The sequence below is a fragment of the Strigops habroptila genome, chromosome 12 (genome assembly GCF_004027225.2).
Source record: "Strigops habroptila isolate Jane chromosome 12, bStrHab1.2.pri, whole genome shotgun sequence".
NCBI lineage: Eukaryota > Metazoa > Chordata > Aves > Psittaciformes > Psittacidae > Strigops > Strigops habroptila.
In genome coordinates, this window is record NC_044288.2 from 1,453,719 (window position 1) to 1,469,315 (window position 15,597).

Here is a 15,597-nt window from a genome sequence, read left to right on the forward strand (position 1 = left end):
GTCCCCATGCGGATGGTGGGGGGCTGCATGTGGCCACCACTGGGGTGCAAGGGGCCCCCTGGGCACCTCTTCTTGGTGGGGGAAAGGAAAATGGATGCAGCACCCATCTGCACCGTCTTGTCTGTCCGGTCTCTGGTCTTGTGGCTGGATCCTGGTGTCTTGCAGTGCCTTGGCCAGGGGCTCAGCTAGCTGGCTGCTCTGGAGCCAGGAGATGGCTTCTCTGTTCTCCATCCCAGTCGATGAACTGGCTCCCAAAAGTGGGGACAGACGGGTGGACAGAGGCGTGTGTTCCTTGGCCCCAGGGCATCATGCTGCCCGGGCATGGAGGGAAGGGCTGGACATGACGCAGATGAGCTGGGAAGATGCCGCAGCTGGCAGCTCTGCTGAGGTGGGGGCCAGCGGGCAGAGGGGGACCCTGGCCCCCCCTACAGCGCTGCCGGACCCCTCCTCACAGCTCTGGGGGGGCCTTGGTGGGGTCGGCCATCCTGCGGACGCTGTAGAAGGAGAGGCAGAGCCCGGCAGCCGCCAGCAGCAGAGCCAGGGGGGTCAGCAGCCGCCCCCCCGGCTCGGCCCCCCGCCCTGCTGCCAGCTGCATCTGCAGGGGAGAGAGGAGAGCAGAGGGGAGCGGAATGAGACACAGCCCCATATTCCCGCGGACAGAGGGCCTGAGGCCGTGTCCTGAGCATCCCCATCACACCCAGCTGGGATGTAGGGGCAATGGGGACAGCTTTGTGGTCCCCCTGGGGGGGTCCAGAGGTGCTTTTACAGTGCCCTGCGCAGCGCTTGCAGGGCTCTGCCAGCAGCACCCTCGCTGCTAAGTTGGAGCCAGGATGCGGCCGGGCACGGCTTGCACGGCTGGCAGGCCTGGTGGGCAGCACAGGGATCCCTGTGGGCTCCCACCCTCATCCCCCCCCAGATCCCCCCTTACCTGGAGCAGGCGGAAGTACCCTGGAGTTAAGCGTCTGGGGCGGATGATCATGGCGCAGCAGGGAGCAGCAGGATCAGGCCCCGCGGGTCAGCAGCAGGGCTGCTTCCCCCTCCCTGCTCAGCCTCAGGCCCCTCACTCTGACCGCTGTGAGGGGTCTGCGTCCGTCCCCGCCTGCCCCACGGCCCCCTCGGGACGTGCGGCGCGCACCCAGCGAGCGCCGAGCGGCTGTCGGCTGCGATCAGCGCCTGCTGCTCCTCCAAGCGCACACGGCGGGGCGGGGGCACACGGGCACCGAGGTGCTGGGGGAGGCAGTGACAGCGCAGGGCAGATCTGGGGGGCACGGGGATGGGCAGGACAGGGCTCTGCTATGGGGCAGCCCCTCTGTGCATGTGGGCTGCCCCTGCCTCAGTGTCCTCACCTGCAAAGGAAAGGGTGGGATTTGTGCCTTGGGTGGGGGGTGACCCCCCAAAATCCCCGGGTTGAGTGGGGGCTCCCCGCAGGCTTTCCCAAGGGGTCTATGAAGCCAAGCCTCGCACCCACATGGCTCTAGCGCCATGAGGTCTGCTGGGACCCGGCCCTCGCTGCATGCCCTGGTTGGGGAGGGGGTCCTGGGTCTGGGGGCGCTCCCCGGGCGGGGGCGCTCCCCCGAGCGGCGCTTGGCGCCCATTTGTCACCGCCTGTTTGGGCTGTGACTCACCGGGGCGCGCCCGGGCCTCGCCCTGCAGGACCGCGCTGGGCTGTCCTGGGCCGCAGCCGGAGGCCGCGGTGAGCGGCACGCGTGTGCGCCAATGGGGCCGCCCGGCGCTGGCGCAGGTGAGCGGCCGCTCCCGCCACCGGTTCCGGCCTGGCCGCCATGGAGTCCTTGGGCACCTGGGGCCCGGCGCAGGCAGCAGCCTGGCTCCGAGGTGAGGCACCCCCAGCGCCTCGGCTGAGCCCAGCCGGGGCCCTGGGCGGGTGTGCTGGGGGGGGGTTACCCATGGGGGTGGCCGCAGCGGGTGGCAGCTCCTTCCCGTCCCACACCCCTTGTCCCTGGTGAGGGTTGGTTCCTGCATCCAGCCGGGGCTGAAGGGGGGGTCTGGCCATCTCTGCCATCCGGGCTGAGACCAGCTAAACTCGTTGCATGGAGAGGGCCCTCCCAGCAGCCAGGGGCTCGCAGGGACACCAGGGGGGCCGTGCTGGGATTCCCTGCCACGGTGCGGCTGTTGGCAGGGCTGGACGGGGCGGTGCAAGGCTACCCCTTTGAGACCTGGGGCCTGGCGGGGCCCGACCTGCTGGGGCTGTCAGCCGGGTCGCTGGAGGCGCTGGGTGTGCGGCGCCTGGGGCACCAGGAGCTACTGCTGGAGGCTGTGGAGCAGCTCTGTGCCCTGGTGAGTGCTGGCACCCATGGGTGCTGTAGGGCTCCCATGGTGGAAGGAGGGATGTGGATGCACCCTGGGCTGGTGGAGGAGGATGTGGGGGCACCTTGGGCTGAGTGAAGGTGGGGACATAGGAGAACCCCAGGCTGGGTGAAGGGGGAAAGTGGGGGCACCCTGAGCTGGGTGGAGGTGGGATTTGGGGCACCCTGGGTTGGTGAAGGTGGGGATATGGAAGCACCCTGGAGACCCCCCACTACCCTCGTCTGTGTCCCCGCAGGACGCGGGGCTGGCGAGCACCAGCCTGCGGACGCTGACAGAGAGGCTGCGGGAGCTGGCGCAGGGCATCCAGAGCTTGGTGCTGGGGGGGCTGCCGGCGGGGGCTGCCCCCCGGCCGCCCTCCCTCGCCCTTCTGGCTCGTGTCGTCGACCTGGTCAGGGCTGCCAAGGGGCTCTTCTCCTGGCTCAACAGGTCTGGGGTGGGTAAGGGCACCCGTGGGTGCTGGGTGCCCCCTGCACCTGGGGCTGAGCTTTCTGCCCCCCACTCCCTCCCCAGGTACCTCTTCTCCACCCTCAACGACTTTTCAGCCAGCCAGGACATCGTCCTGCTCTGCACCCAGCTGGCAGAGACACTGCAGGCGGTGAGTGCCCAGGGGGGTTGTGCTGCCCCAAGGCCACGGTGATAGGCATGATGCTGGGGTGGGGTAGAGCCAGGCCCTGCTCTCCTGTCCCCCAGAGCTCTGCCTGCTGGAGTGGGGCAAGGGAGGATGTGGTGTGCGAGGGGGGTTCCCTGTGGGGCCTCCCCAGCTGGGATGGAAGGGGGCTAAGCCATCGGGTCCTGCTCAGCCCCATGTCTTGCCTCCGCAGGACTGTCCTGCAGCCAAGAGGGACAGCCGGATCCTGCATATTGTAAGTGGTGGGTGAGGAGGGATTGGCAGGCATGGGGGGCCTAGTGCTGCCACAGCCCCTCCTCAGCCCCCCACTGTCACCCACAGTGCCAGCACATCGTGGGCATCTGCGAGAGCATCGTGGGCTGCAGCCCCCCGGCACTGCTGGACCGCAGGGCTGTGCTGCAGCGTGTGGTGCTGCAGGGCAGCCCCCCGATGTCCCCTGACACCCTGACGCTGCCCCCTGGCTTGTGGGGGAGCCCTCCAGCATCCCCTGACACCCTAATGCTGCCATCCAGCCCATGGGGGCGCCCCCCAACGTCCCCTGACACTCTAACGCCACCCTCAGAGCCCCTGGGGAGCACCCCCCAACTCCTCACTGCCCCGCTGGTGAGTGCCCACCGCCCCAGTGCCCCCCAGTGCTCCGGCACCCCTGGCACCCCACTCACACCTCCCTCCTGTCCCCTCCCAGGGCCTCAAGATCACCTCCACCACCTCCTGCCTGCACTTTGTGTCTGCGACTACCTCGGAGGTGAGTGAGGGGCTCCCCTCCCAGCCTGTCACCCCACCCTGAGCCGTCCTGTCCCGCAGTCACCCACTTCTAGCTCCTGCTGGGGGGATACCACCCCTCCAGCCAGAGCCTCCCCTCCCAGCCCCGAGCTGGGGGAGCCTGCTTGCAGCCAAGACCATGTAGCTAAGAGAGCACAGCCTGGCCCGTGGTGGGAGCCCCCCTCCGCACCCCAGTCCTACCAGCCAGTGCTGTGCCAGCTCAGGTGCTGGTTAATGGTTAACCCCCGGGTGTGGGTTACCCCAGTCCCACCCTGCCTCTGCCTTAGGCCCTGGATGCCCACAGGGGCCTCATCCTGCCTGGAGATGAGATCGTGCAGGTCAATGAGCAGGTTGTGGTGAGTTGGAGAAGACATGGGCACAAGGGTGGTGCTGGTTTCAGCTGTGAAGTCATGGATGGGGAGCTGCAGGGGTGGAAGCACTTGAGGGAACATGGGGCCTGTGGGTAGAAGGATTTGGGGAGGGACACGAGACCTGCAGCTGGGAGGGTTTGGAGCGGGGGTGACACAGGAGCTGTGTTCTGCAGGATGCAGGAGCCATGGCTGGGAAAGGTCTGGGGATCACAGAGGCCACTGCCCGGGGGGGTTTGGGGAATGTGGGAGCCATGGGGCTTGGGGAGTACATGGGGCTGGGAGGCCATGGGGCAGTGTGGGGCCGGGGCTGTGTCCCATGGCTCACCCGGGAGTGCGTGCAGGTGGGTTGGACGCGTGTCAACCTGGCGAAGAAGCTGCTGGAGAATGTGAGCAGAGTGACACTGGTGCTGAAGAAGATCCCCCTTGACCTGCCCGGCTCACCCCAGTCTCCCAGGCAGCAGGTGAGTGATCCCAGTGCTCCCAGTACAGCCCCAGTGCCGCAGGGAACCAGGCAGGGATGCTTGGAGCTGGGGCATCTCCCATCACATTGGTGGTCCCTAAAGCTCTGGGGGCCCATGGCGGGACGTCACCTGGGGCTCACACTCCATCCGCAGCTCCTGGAAGCATTTTTGGATGCCGCAGATTCCACCAGCAGCAGAAGCAGTGAGTGCCCAGGCAGCCCTGTGTCCCTGACCTCCAGGTGAGCCCGGTCCCCTGGCACCCCGACACCTCCAGCCCATGGAGCTGCATCCAAGGCCCCTTCCCAGCTCTTCCTGGCAGGAGAGGTGCCGGCAGCCTGGGAAGCTGCCAGTAGTCTTAAGGAATGGAAAAAAAAAAAAAGCAGTTGTGTTTGTAACTCATTCACTTGGTAACGTTTTAATGGGGTCAAAACTATATTTAGACATGACTTTTCTCCTCTCCCAGAATGGAAAGGCGTGTGTGGAGCCGGTAGCAGGAGCCACCAGGCTGGGCTCTGACCCTGCTGGTGGAGCTGGTGCTGAGCCACTGCTGCCACGTTGCCTCCAGCCCCACTTCTCCTTGGGCAGGGAGAATTGCGGGTGCCTGAGCAAGCGTGGGGCTGGCTGGAGCCCAGTAGTGGGACCCCTGCAGTGGTCAAGGGGGTTTGCAGCTTAAGGAGCCCTTTTTCCTCCAGCGTTGCTGCTGCTGACTTTGACTCGGGGCCAGACTCTGCGCTGGACCCTGTCACGGACGAAGAGGCAGGAGAGGACAAGCAGAACTCGAGGCTGACCAGGGTGGCTGTGGGGGAGCTGCCGGAGCTGCCCAGCTATGGTAGGAGGGGAGCAGAGGGGGTTTCTGGGGTGCAGTGATTTCTCCCCTGGGGCGGGAAGCTGCAGCCCTGTTTGCTGTTGCAGGTGCTGCAGAGGAGGTGGCGCAGGAGAGTGGTTCCCCGCTGGGCACCCTGCACTCTCTGGGCACCCTTGCTGCAGAGCTCAGCCCCATGGCAGCCCCTGCTGAGGGGGCTGGGGGTGCAGACCCCAGCCAGCTCCCTCGGGAGGTGAGAACTGGTGGGAGAGGAGAGCTGGGCCTTTGGCAAGGGGGGACGGGTGCTGGGAGGGCGTAAGTGGGGGACACACGGACATGAATGCTTGAGCTGGGCAGCAGAATGCCTGTCCGGGGTGAGCTCTTTGCTGAGGGGTGTGCAAGTTGGGGGTCCCTGAGGGGCTGTGGGTACTGCTGGGGGGGAGTTGGTGTTATCTAACGCTGCTCTGCTCTCACCTCCCTGCGTTGTCCCTAACCACTTGTCTCTGTTTCCCCATCCAGGGCAGCCCCCAGGCAGGACGCAGACCAAAAGGTGAGCGGGACCCTGCTGGGGCTGGTGTGAACGGGGCTGGGGGCTCCCCCCTGCTGCCCCTCCCTGCTCTTGACCCCCGCAATGCCCTGGCTGGCAGGAGTGGCAACTAGGCTGAGCCGCCGGCGCGTCTCGTGCCGGGACCTGGGCCGGGTGGACTGCGATGGCTGGCTCCTTAAGAAGAAGGATCATGTGGGCTTCATGGCCCAGAAGTGGAAGCGGTGCTGGTTTGTGCTGAAGGGCCACACGCTTTACTGGTACCACCACCCCAACGTGAGTGGGACAGCTGGGTGTCCTTGGGGTTCCTGTCCCCAGCACCGGCACGGGTGCTGGACACAGCTGCCTCCCTTGCAGGATGAGAAGGCTGCAGGACTCATCAATGTGGCCACCTACGACCTGGAGAGCACAAGGGAGCAGAAGAAGAAATAGTGAGTGGGGTCTGTCTCACCATGGACCTCCTGGCTGGTGGTGGAAGGGGGTGGGCGATACTGTCCCAAGGGCACGTGCTGAAGAGGCCCGGGTACCACCTGCATGTCCCCATGGGCCTGGTGGGGTCCCCCTGGGGCTGGTGGTGTCCCCGCAGGGCTGGCAGGACTGGCCATCTTGCAGTACAGGAGCCCATGCTCTGAGCAGTATGTGCATTGTGCTACTGGTGTTACCTGGGACAAGGATGAGCACCAGAGCAGCTCCAGCGGCAGGGAAAAGCCCAAACTCCAGGGCTGGGTTGGGATGGTGGGGCTGTGGTGCAGAAGGGGCTGAATGCAGGCTCGGGACTGGCTCTGGTGCTGGGTAACCACAGCAGCAAAGGCAGCTGCCTGCTTGTCCTGCTCCAGCGTGTTCCAGCTCTGCCATCAGAGGTACAAGCCCTTCATCTTCGCTGCAGAAACACTGGCTGATTTGAGCATGTGAGTAACGCACCAGCCAGCACCCACCAGCGCTGGTCCCACCGCACGGGGCTGGCCATGATCCTCTGTCTGTGTGTCCTTTCTTTCCCCAGGTGGGTCAGTCACTTAATAACAGCCAAAACAAAGTACACGCTGGCCCACCAGTCGGTCCCAGACAGGGAGGAAGGTAACTGGCACTTCTCAGGGTGGGAGACGGGGTTGGTTCCCCCGGGGGAGATGGGGACCCTGTGGAGAGGTTCTGGTGGGGCAGCCGTGCCCAGTGCTATGGCCACTGCATCCATCATTCCCATCATGTGGAGGAGATGTGAGAGGAGGTCTGGGGTGATGTTCAGTTCCAGGGAGGGCAGGGTGGGGCATAGCAGGGGCTTCCCACTCCCTCTGTGGTCACTGTCCTCCCCTTCCACCTGCAGACTGCTACAGTGAGACAGAAGCCGAGGACCCTGATGATGAGTCCCCCAGGCATGGATGTGACCTGGTGAGTTGCCCTTGGGGACATCCTGGGGAGGGGACGGAGGATCCTTGTCTCACCTCCCACCCCATCTCTCCCTCAGCCAAGGAAAAGGTTGCAAAATGCCCGGGAGAAAGCCCAGCTCCTCCCAGCTAGTGAGCCCGGCAGCCCCCAGCCCTGCGCATCCGTGGGTGAGTGCTGGGGGGTGACATTTGTCACCCTGTCACCTTGTGTGCATTCTTTATCGAAGTTAGGCCTCCCTTTCACATGTGTATGTGTGCTGGGGGGGGGTGTGTGTGTACGTTGAGTTGGGATGTATTTGAATGTGAACCATGTAGTGTCTTGGGATTCTCTTGGGGCAGGGGCAGCGCCTTGGGATTTTGGGGCTGCCCTCCTGTTACCCTGTCCCCTTTCCTTGCCCAGAACCCAGTGGGGAGGACCTCGAGTGCCTGATACAGTGCCTGAAGCAGGGCGGGGTGTCCCTCATCGGGCGGCAGCAGGTCCTGACGCGGGAGCAGTGCCACAGGTCCTTCATCCGGCGCAGCAAGAACCCCTACATCAACGCGAAGGTGCACACGGTGCGGGCTCTGCAAAGCACGCTCAAGGTGGGAGCCTACGGCCCCCTCGCCCCGCAGAGCACCCTGCCCATGGGTGGCCACCCCAAAACACACCGCTCTTTCTCAGCAGGCGAAGCTGGTGGAGCTGCAGGCCCTGGAGCAGCTGCTCAGCGATGCTGCGCTCACCTCAGAGAAGTTCACCCGCTGGAAGGAAGAGCACCAGGAGCTGTACCAGGAGCTGCAGGAGTGGTGGGCAGGGCGGCAGCGCCAGGACCATGACAGGGAGCTTGGGGCTGAATGTGGCCTCCCCCCAGAGGGGGCTGAACCCTGAACCCACCAAGCCTTCTCTGGCAGAGTTGCGGGAGCAGAGTGGGTGCTGTGCCCGCGCAGGGGTGTGTGCGGGACATTGGTGACACTTCTGAAGGCTCAGCCCCCAGCATGGACTTGCCACAGGAAAAGTGGCTTCTGCTCCATCCCCGTCCCTGGGGTGGGACGCTGCACTGACAAGGCTGTTGTCTTTTCAAGGCTGTTTTGCCTTGCCTGCACGTTGGGAAAGGGGCTGCTGAGGACATCTGATAGACCAAGGCTGCAGATCCCCAATGGGCTTCAGCCTATCCCTTACACTAACCTTCCATCTCTCCACTTTTTTCCCCTCAATCTCTCCATTTTCCTCTCTCATTACACTTCTGTCCTGCTTCCTATCCTTCTCATTCCCAATATCCCCTTTTCTAGCTCCTTGTGCCACACTTCTCTCTGTACGCCCCCTCAGCTGCCTCAGAAACCAGCTCCCAAAGTGCGAACATCCAGCCCCTGCTCCTAAGCCTAAGGGGCCAGGACAGAAAGCTGGTGCTGGGCATCACCTGCAGCTGGTGAGCTCCGGAACAGTGCCACCAACATGGCAATCCACCCTTGCTTTGCCACCTAAAACTTCATCTGTGTACTGCCCCCTCAGGTGCCCCAGAAACCAGCTCCCAAAGTACGCACATCAGCGCCTCTTGCTCTTCCTGAACAACCAATGCAAAAGTGCTAACCTGAAATAAAAAGGTTTCGTGTAAGGATACCTACTGATAGATGTGCTGCTGAACCTCAACCCATCCAGAAACTCACTGGAGAAGGAAAACTTTCAGCTGCTGTAAATGTAAAAACTCGAACCAAAAAGCTCAGAGAGCTCAAAGCCATCGAAAGGCTGAAGGAGCAGCAGAGGCCAAGAGCTGAATGAGCTCCCTAATGAGTGGCTGTGCCTCAGGTACACTGGGCCCCACCGCCCTCTCACATTCCTTAGGGAAAGGGGAGGGGAAAACCATCACCTGGGATAAAGGCAGCTGGAGCACCCGCTGCACATTTGCTCATTTGCAGGATGTTTATGGCTGGTGAAGAGAATAAACCAAGACAGCAACTTGTCTTCAAAGGAGCAACACCACCTTTTTCCTATTTGTTGTTACAGTGGGGAAGGGACGAGCTGTGTAGTTACACTTCACATTTGGGGGTGTTTATAGGAAAAGATGTACCACTTAAAACCACCTAAACCTCTGACCACCCTCAGGAGTCCCGGAGCACAGCTCACAGAGTGCAAACACCCAGCCCCTGCTCCCACGCCTGAGGTGCCAGGACAGAAAGCTGCACTGGCTGATGGACTTGCCAGGCCACTCTCCATCATATTTGAAAAGCTGTGGCAGGCAAAGGGGAAACATCACACCCATTTTTATGTGTGTATATATATGTATGTAGCTGTATTATGAAAAGGGCATGTAAACAACCAGTGGCAAGGAGTTGTTAAATCCCAAGTACCCCCCGTGGGACAGAACACGGGCTAAGGACAATGTCCTGGCCCTAAGGGCTTTTAATGTTTCTCCAGGGTAAAGGTTTATCTTCCAACTACTTTAATGGCTCCCATACGCATATATAAGTATAAACATATATTTTATCTATCCATATATACGGAGTCTTGGGTGACATGGTTTAGTGTGTGGTGTCCCTGCCCATGGCAGGGGGGTTGGAACTAGATGATCCTAAGGTGCTTTCCAACCCTAACTATTCTATGATTCTAGTATGCATTTAAACATGTATAACATACGTATGAAGGTGCACAAACACATGTAAAATGCATTCTCTCTGTTAAACATAGGGGGATAGATACAAATCCTCCACCGCCCTCCGTGCAATGTCTGCTATTTGCCTCCAGGTGTACTCAAATCTCCGCTTTTTCCCTCAGCCTGCCCAGCGCTGTCCTGTCGCTGGAGGATAAATCATAGAATTACGTTGGAAAACACCTTTAAGATCATCCAGTGCAACCATTCCCAGCACTGCCAAGGCCACCACTAACCCATGGCACTGAGGCCTCGGACACACGGGGTGTGAACACTTGCAGGGCCGGTGACTCCAGCACTGCCCTGGGCAGCCTGTTCCAATGCCTGAGCACCCTTTGGGGAAGGAATTGTTCCCCATCTCCACCTAAACCTACATGTCGCGCTGTGCCCCTGCCCCACCTCACCAGCAGAGCACAACCAGTACCGGGGGAGCGAGCGGAGGCACGGAAAAGGACCTTTCCACACGGACCTCTCCTCCTCCCTCCGCTCCTAAGGGTCACCGAACCCCGGCTGAGGGGACCTCAAGGATCATCCACGCCCTTCCTGGGCACGGATCCAGGGATTCCCTCCTCCGGTGCCGAGGCCGAACCGCGGCTCCGGGTCCTGCAGGGGGCTCCGGGCGCTGCCGGTACCGGGCCCCCCCCCTTCACCGCGGGGGGGGGGAGGCGCTCCCGCCGCATCACGTGACGCCGCTGTCCCGCGCCCTCCCTCCCTCCCTCTTGCCCCAGGGCGGTGGCGCGACACGCGCGCGCGCCGGCCGCCGTCACGTGCCCCCCTATCCCTCCCTCCCTCCCACCCACCCCCCGTCACGTGACGCCGTCCCGGGACGATGAGGTCAGCGGCTGCGAGTCACGTGATCGCTGCCTACGCGCAGTGGGGCCGGGTGCAGATGGCGGACGCCGAGGCCGAGGCGGCTCCGCGGCCCGAGATGCCGCGGGTGGTGGCGGCGCTGCGGGCCCGCCTCTGGCAGCTGCAGGCCGAGCTGCGCGAGCAGGAGGTGTCGGAGCCCTCGTCCCGCGCCTACTGCCGCGGCTTCTGCCAGGTAGGCGTCCGCGCAGGGGTGGGCCGCGGCGCGGGCCGGGTGCCGGGCGGCGGGGCTCGGGGGGCCGGGGCGGGCCGCGGTGCGCGCCCGGCGGAAGGGGAATCCCGTTCCGGGGGCGCCGCTCGCTGCCCCCCGCGGGCGCTCCGGTGCCAGCGTGCGGCCGGGCGCTTGCGCCGAGGAAGCCTCCGGGCTCTGGCGGGGCCTCGGGCCGGGGCAGCTGGTGGCGGCCGCGCCGCGCTCTCGGTGCGGTCTTGGCTCCGCTCCTTGGGCCTTCGCTTTGGTTTTTGTGCCTCGGGATCAGAACTGTTTGGTCTTGATCGTGGTCTGCCGTGGAATAAGCGATCCGTGCTGGTCGGTGGGGGCCTGCCGTGTGTGAAGGCACTGGGTGAGCTGCTGTGGGCTGGTGATCTTGTCCCAGTGCTTAATGCAGCTCAGGCTGAGGATCAGCAATGTGTGAACTGAGCCACTCACTTCCAGAAGAGCTGAATTTGAGTAAAATCGCAGTGATGGAGAGAACTTAAATAAATTATGTCAGTGGTTCATTAGTTTTTGCTTTTGCCACAGCATCATTTATGGTGAGCTTTAGGGTGCATAATTGTTGTTGAGTTGCTGGTTGGAGAGCTGTCCCTCTTCAAGCTGAAGAGATTGTGGTTTCTAAAATGCAAAATAAAATCTGGCTTATAAGCTAGTGTAACCACGCTTCAGCTGATACAGCCATTGTGTTCGAATGGTGATTGGCAAACTGGATACCACATGAGACCAAAAAGTCCTGCTGGTGCATTATAGATAAGTGACATTCCCCTTCAGAGTCTTTGGTTTTACATCCACAGGTTGTGTACTTTGCCACCCCGTTCTGGGAGGATGTTTAGCTCACCACTTACCAGAACAACAGAACAAGTCTATTTGTTAGGTTTCAGAACTCTTGTTCCTCAAACTGCAGGATGTTGCTGTTGCCTTCTGCTGGGTATGGCCCAAGTTAAGCAAACTGTTAAGATCTGTGATGCTGCATTTACACAGAGCCCAGGATAACCTGGGTGGCTTTGGCTAAAATTGTTTCCAGTGGCATTCATTTTATTGGAACAAATATTCAACTAACACTTAGTAGAGGTTGTCGAGATGGTCAGCATACATAGAATCATAGAATGGTTTGGGTTGGAAAGCACCTTAAGATCATCCAGCTCCAACCCCCTGCCATGGGGAGGGTCACCACACACTGAACCATGTCACCCAAGGCTCTGTCCAGCCTGGCCTTGAACACTGCCAGGGATGGAGCATTCACAACTTCCTTGGGCAACCCATTCCAGGGCTTCACCACCCTCGTAGTGAAGAACTTCTTCCTTATATCTAACCTAAACTTCCCCTGTTTAAGTTTGAACCCATTACCCCTTGTAATAGTGATAGTGAATAGACATCCAGTCACTGGATTAGTTTGGTACAGGTGAAGCTTTAGGGGTACCTGATGAAAGACAGTTCTGTTACCTAAAAAAACAAACAAAAAACCCCACCAAAGCCCGTTGCTCAAAAAATGTGCTCCTCTCCAGGCCTTTGTGCTGATGTTAATGGTGGTCTTGTTTTAGAACTCTGTGATAATGCAGATAAAAATGAAAACCGTCTTGGGTTGCCATCAGTTCGGGACGTTTCTGATTGTTGTGACTGTCATGGCACCAAGAGATACAGAGGAAAAGGCAGAATGGTTAGTCTGTGGTGCAGAAACTTCAATTGAGCTTGAATTTGTGATGTTATTGTGCAGTCAAACCACTGCGTTTAGGATGTACTTTGACATCTTGGTTTCTCCTTCTGACTGGGGATGTTTGTGACTGTTGCACAGAGTTTGCGAGAGAGAACTTAAAAATAACTTAAGGTCTGTCCCTATGTGAAATTGAAGGAGCTCAACTTAATTCTGTATTAATGACTTGGAGGGTACCACTGGTGTCTTGGCACAAGCTTATTAAGCTGCAGCAGAACATGCCTAGAGAGAAGCTGAACTTAACTGTCCTTAAATACAATCTGAGGAAGTAGCTGTGATGAGGGTCGCGATGGATGTGCCATCATCCTGTGTGTACATCTGTGGTAAGGTCCTGAAAGGTGTTTTGTTTGCTTTGGAAGTTCCTGAAGTTGCCGGGACACAACCAAATCAGTAGCTTTCCTATGCTTTGAGCTGTCTGGATGCTCTGTTTTACTACATGTAGACCTGTGCTGCCATGTGCAGCTTTCCACTCCCAGCTCTTCCTGGGAGTGATGCTGGATGACATGATTTCCTTGAAGATTCCTCTTTTTTGAGCAGGGGAGTAAGTAAGATTGGTGTCCAGGGTAATACAACAAAGAAACTTATGAAGCCTAAATAGTGGCTTCACTCTGCAATTTTATACTGTACAAGCATGAATGCTTTGTATATTCCTCTTAGGAAAAACCTGTTTGTTGGGGAGCTCCATGTGAACACTGTGTGTGTGAGCTTGTGCTATGGAGAAAGTTACCAGTGAAGCAGATGATATAGGACATCAAAGCATCCCATATGCCAATACCCAGCACTTGGTGGCTTTCTGGAATGATTAAAGGTGACGCAGTTGAGGACTGTCAATTGCAATCTGGTATTTTTAAGAAGAGGTGGAAGTTGTTTGGTTGGTTGGTTTTTTGTTTGCATTTCTGGTTTGTTTTTTTTTCCTTAAAAGCTGTAATAACAGGTCAGGCAACTTGGACATCTTGAAATAGGTTCTCAGCAAAAAATTGATGCTTCAGAAGAAATGCAGCTAAGCAGGTATTCCAGCATTGCAGGACGTGAGGATCTAGGCAGTGTTGAGGACCTGGGCTCCTCTGTAGATGACGTTGTAGGTGGATGCATGTAACCTCGGAGCTTTGCACCCCAGTCACAGTTAGATGTGTGATTGTAGTCAAAGGAAAGAGGATAAGATAAAGTTTAAGTGGTTGTGCGTTAACCAGACTTAAAGTGTTTGAATACTCCCTTCAGGTAATTAGACTGTAAGGTGGTAGTTGGTTATAAAACAGCTACTTGACTGTTCATTCAGCACGTGGGTTATATATTTCTGACAAGTTCAAAATGATCTAATTTTATCTTTACAGACTGCCAGGAAAAGTCTGTAGTGGACTACTAAACTTCTATTGGCTTGTGAAATAGCAAAAGGGCTTTTAAGAGCCTCTGTAATACAGTTACTGTGTTTTGCTTGTTTATTAGTACACTAATACTAATAGCATAAGAATGTTCAAACCCTCATATCTTTGAAGTTCAAGCTATTAATAAGCCTCTTGCCTTGAACCTGTCTTATACACTGAAGCCATTAGTGCTCGTCTCTTTGGGGGAAGGTTCTGATAAATGGCTACTCAACAAGTTGCTAATATTAGCTGCAAGACTCTTGGTCTCTGCAGGGATTGCACTCAAGCAATGCTGCAGCGTTTTCTAGTCAGTTTATTTAATCTTAGGAAATATTCTACCATCTTTTATGGGTTTATACAGACCAGATAGTTTATGATCTAAGGGTCTATCAAAATAATTGAGTACTAAATTTGGCTTTTTAAATAGATTGGTTTTAATGGGTGTATTTTTAGAAAGGTACAGAGTTTTATATGTTTGATTTGTTTCTGTAGTTGCTATGAGAGCGTTACTGCTGGCTTTACTAAACAGATGACTATAGGATAGTCATCAATTGAGTCTCTAGGGACTACAGCTTGACAGCCTTTGAGTGTAATTTAATGCTTCTCATGCCATATATAATTTGAGTTATATGATCAAATCCTTCATTAAGCTGTTAGAGAAGCACTTAGACTGGTTAGTTACTAGTCATTCATGGCTTCTGTTGATGATCTTTGTGCTTTGTTTAAGGAGAATCTTTGTACACTTTCAGTCTTCCCTTCCCACCACCCTCCTTACGTCTTTATTAATGTTGTGTGGTCTTTGGAGAGTTTGTAACCTGCATTCACCTAGGAGTTGTGTTACTGAGTTCTAGGAGAATAACCTATGAACTGGGCTCGACTTTTACTGATGCTTAGATATTTTTTTATAGAGTTGGGTTTTTTTTCCTCTTCAAGATCACACATGGTTGTGTCACTCTGCATTTGAGTTCTACCTTAGGGCTAGTGTTGTGTAGTTAGATCACTGACATAATTCCGAACAGCCCACAAAATAGCGTGAAGCTGGCCACTTATTTCTTGCTGTGTCTATGAAGTTAGGCTTCATATTAGAGCTTTCTGACTCTTATGACCACACTTGGTTTTAGTAAGCTCGTTGTAGGGTCATCAGTAGTGTCTTCCTTCCAGTCATAATCTGATGTGATCCTCTGTGTGTGCTGATAGGTGTTAAAATAAGTCCTTTGTGACAGAGTCCCAACTTGAAGTAATTTGAAGCCTGATATGACCTGATCATCCTCTTAGGACAGTTTGGCTTGTATTGAATGATAGGGTGGAGCACTCTGAACTTCCTTTCCATACAGTCTTTACCCTAAGAGTTGCACAAAGCACAGTCATCTTCATTGGTTTGTGTTTTCTTTGCAGCTGGTACCTTGTTTGGCCTAGGGAGGGTGCAGCGTGAGAGAGGGATTGGAACTGGTAAGAACACAGACATAATGCTCTGGAGTTGCAGGAGGACATGCATACAGATGTTCCTTGTGAAGCAAGCTGATGGTAGAGCTGAGGTGTCCTTAGCTCAGTGCC

General features: G+C 57.4%; 2 protein-coding genes across 11 annotated transcripts in view; both read left to right on the forward strand.

Moving 5' to 3' along the window:
• The first annotated feature begins 1,709 nt into the window (after positions 1-1,709).
• On the forward strand, positions 1,710-9,217 carry CNKSR1 (connector enhancer of kinase suppressor of Ras 1). Of its 5 annotated transcripts, none has more exons than XM_030504759.2 (20): positions 1,710-1,833; positions 2,138-2,295; positions 2,561-2,751; positions 2,836-2,920; positions 3,147-3,188; positions 3,275-3,556; positions 3,639-3,698; positions 4,003-4,071; positions 4,428-4,786; positions 5,240-5,376; positions 5,460-5,602; positions 5,869-5,899; positions 5,997-6,169; positions 6,251-6,324; positions 6,730-6,801; positions 6,894-6,967; positions 7,212-7,276; positions 7,353-7,440; positions 7,673-7,854; positions 7,934-9,217. In XM_030504759.2, exons 1-20 carry the CDS (start codon positions 1,782-1,784, stop codon positions 8,135-8,137), a joined length of 2,541 nt encoding a protein of 846 aa, XP_030360619.1. In that variant the 5' UTR covers positions 1,710-1,781; the 3' UTR covers positions 8,138-9,217. The 5 variants fall into 5 exon arrangements, with proteins under 5 accessions (XP_030360619.1, XP_030360620.1, XP_030360621.1 ...); XM_030504760.2 differs by having other exon boundaries at positions 7,937-9,217; XM_030504761.2 differs by having other exon boundaries at positions 4,428-4,547; positions 4,701-4,786; positions 5,997-6,324.
• Positions 9,218-10,751: 1,534 nt separating this feature from the next.
• Positions 10,752-15,597, forward strand: part of RLF (RLF zinc finger) — a 32,576-nt gene continuing 27,730 nt past the window's right edge. For 3 of the 6 annotated variants that reach the window (XM_030504776.2, XM_030504779.2, XM_030504781.2), the window contains exon 1: positions 10,801-10,935. Coding sequence is in view for 2 of the 6 variants with exons in the window: in XM_030504771.1 (XP_030360631.1) it covers positions 10,783-10,935 (153 nt within the window). In the remaining 4 variants the exon portion in view is untranslated. Of the gene's footprint in view, positions 10,936-15,597 lie in introns of all 6 variants that reach the window. The other 3 variants (XM_030504771.1, XM_030504773.2, XM_030504777.2) reach the window with 2 other exon arrangements.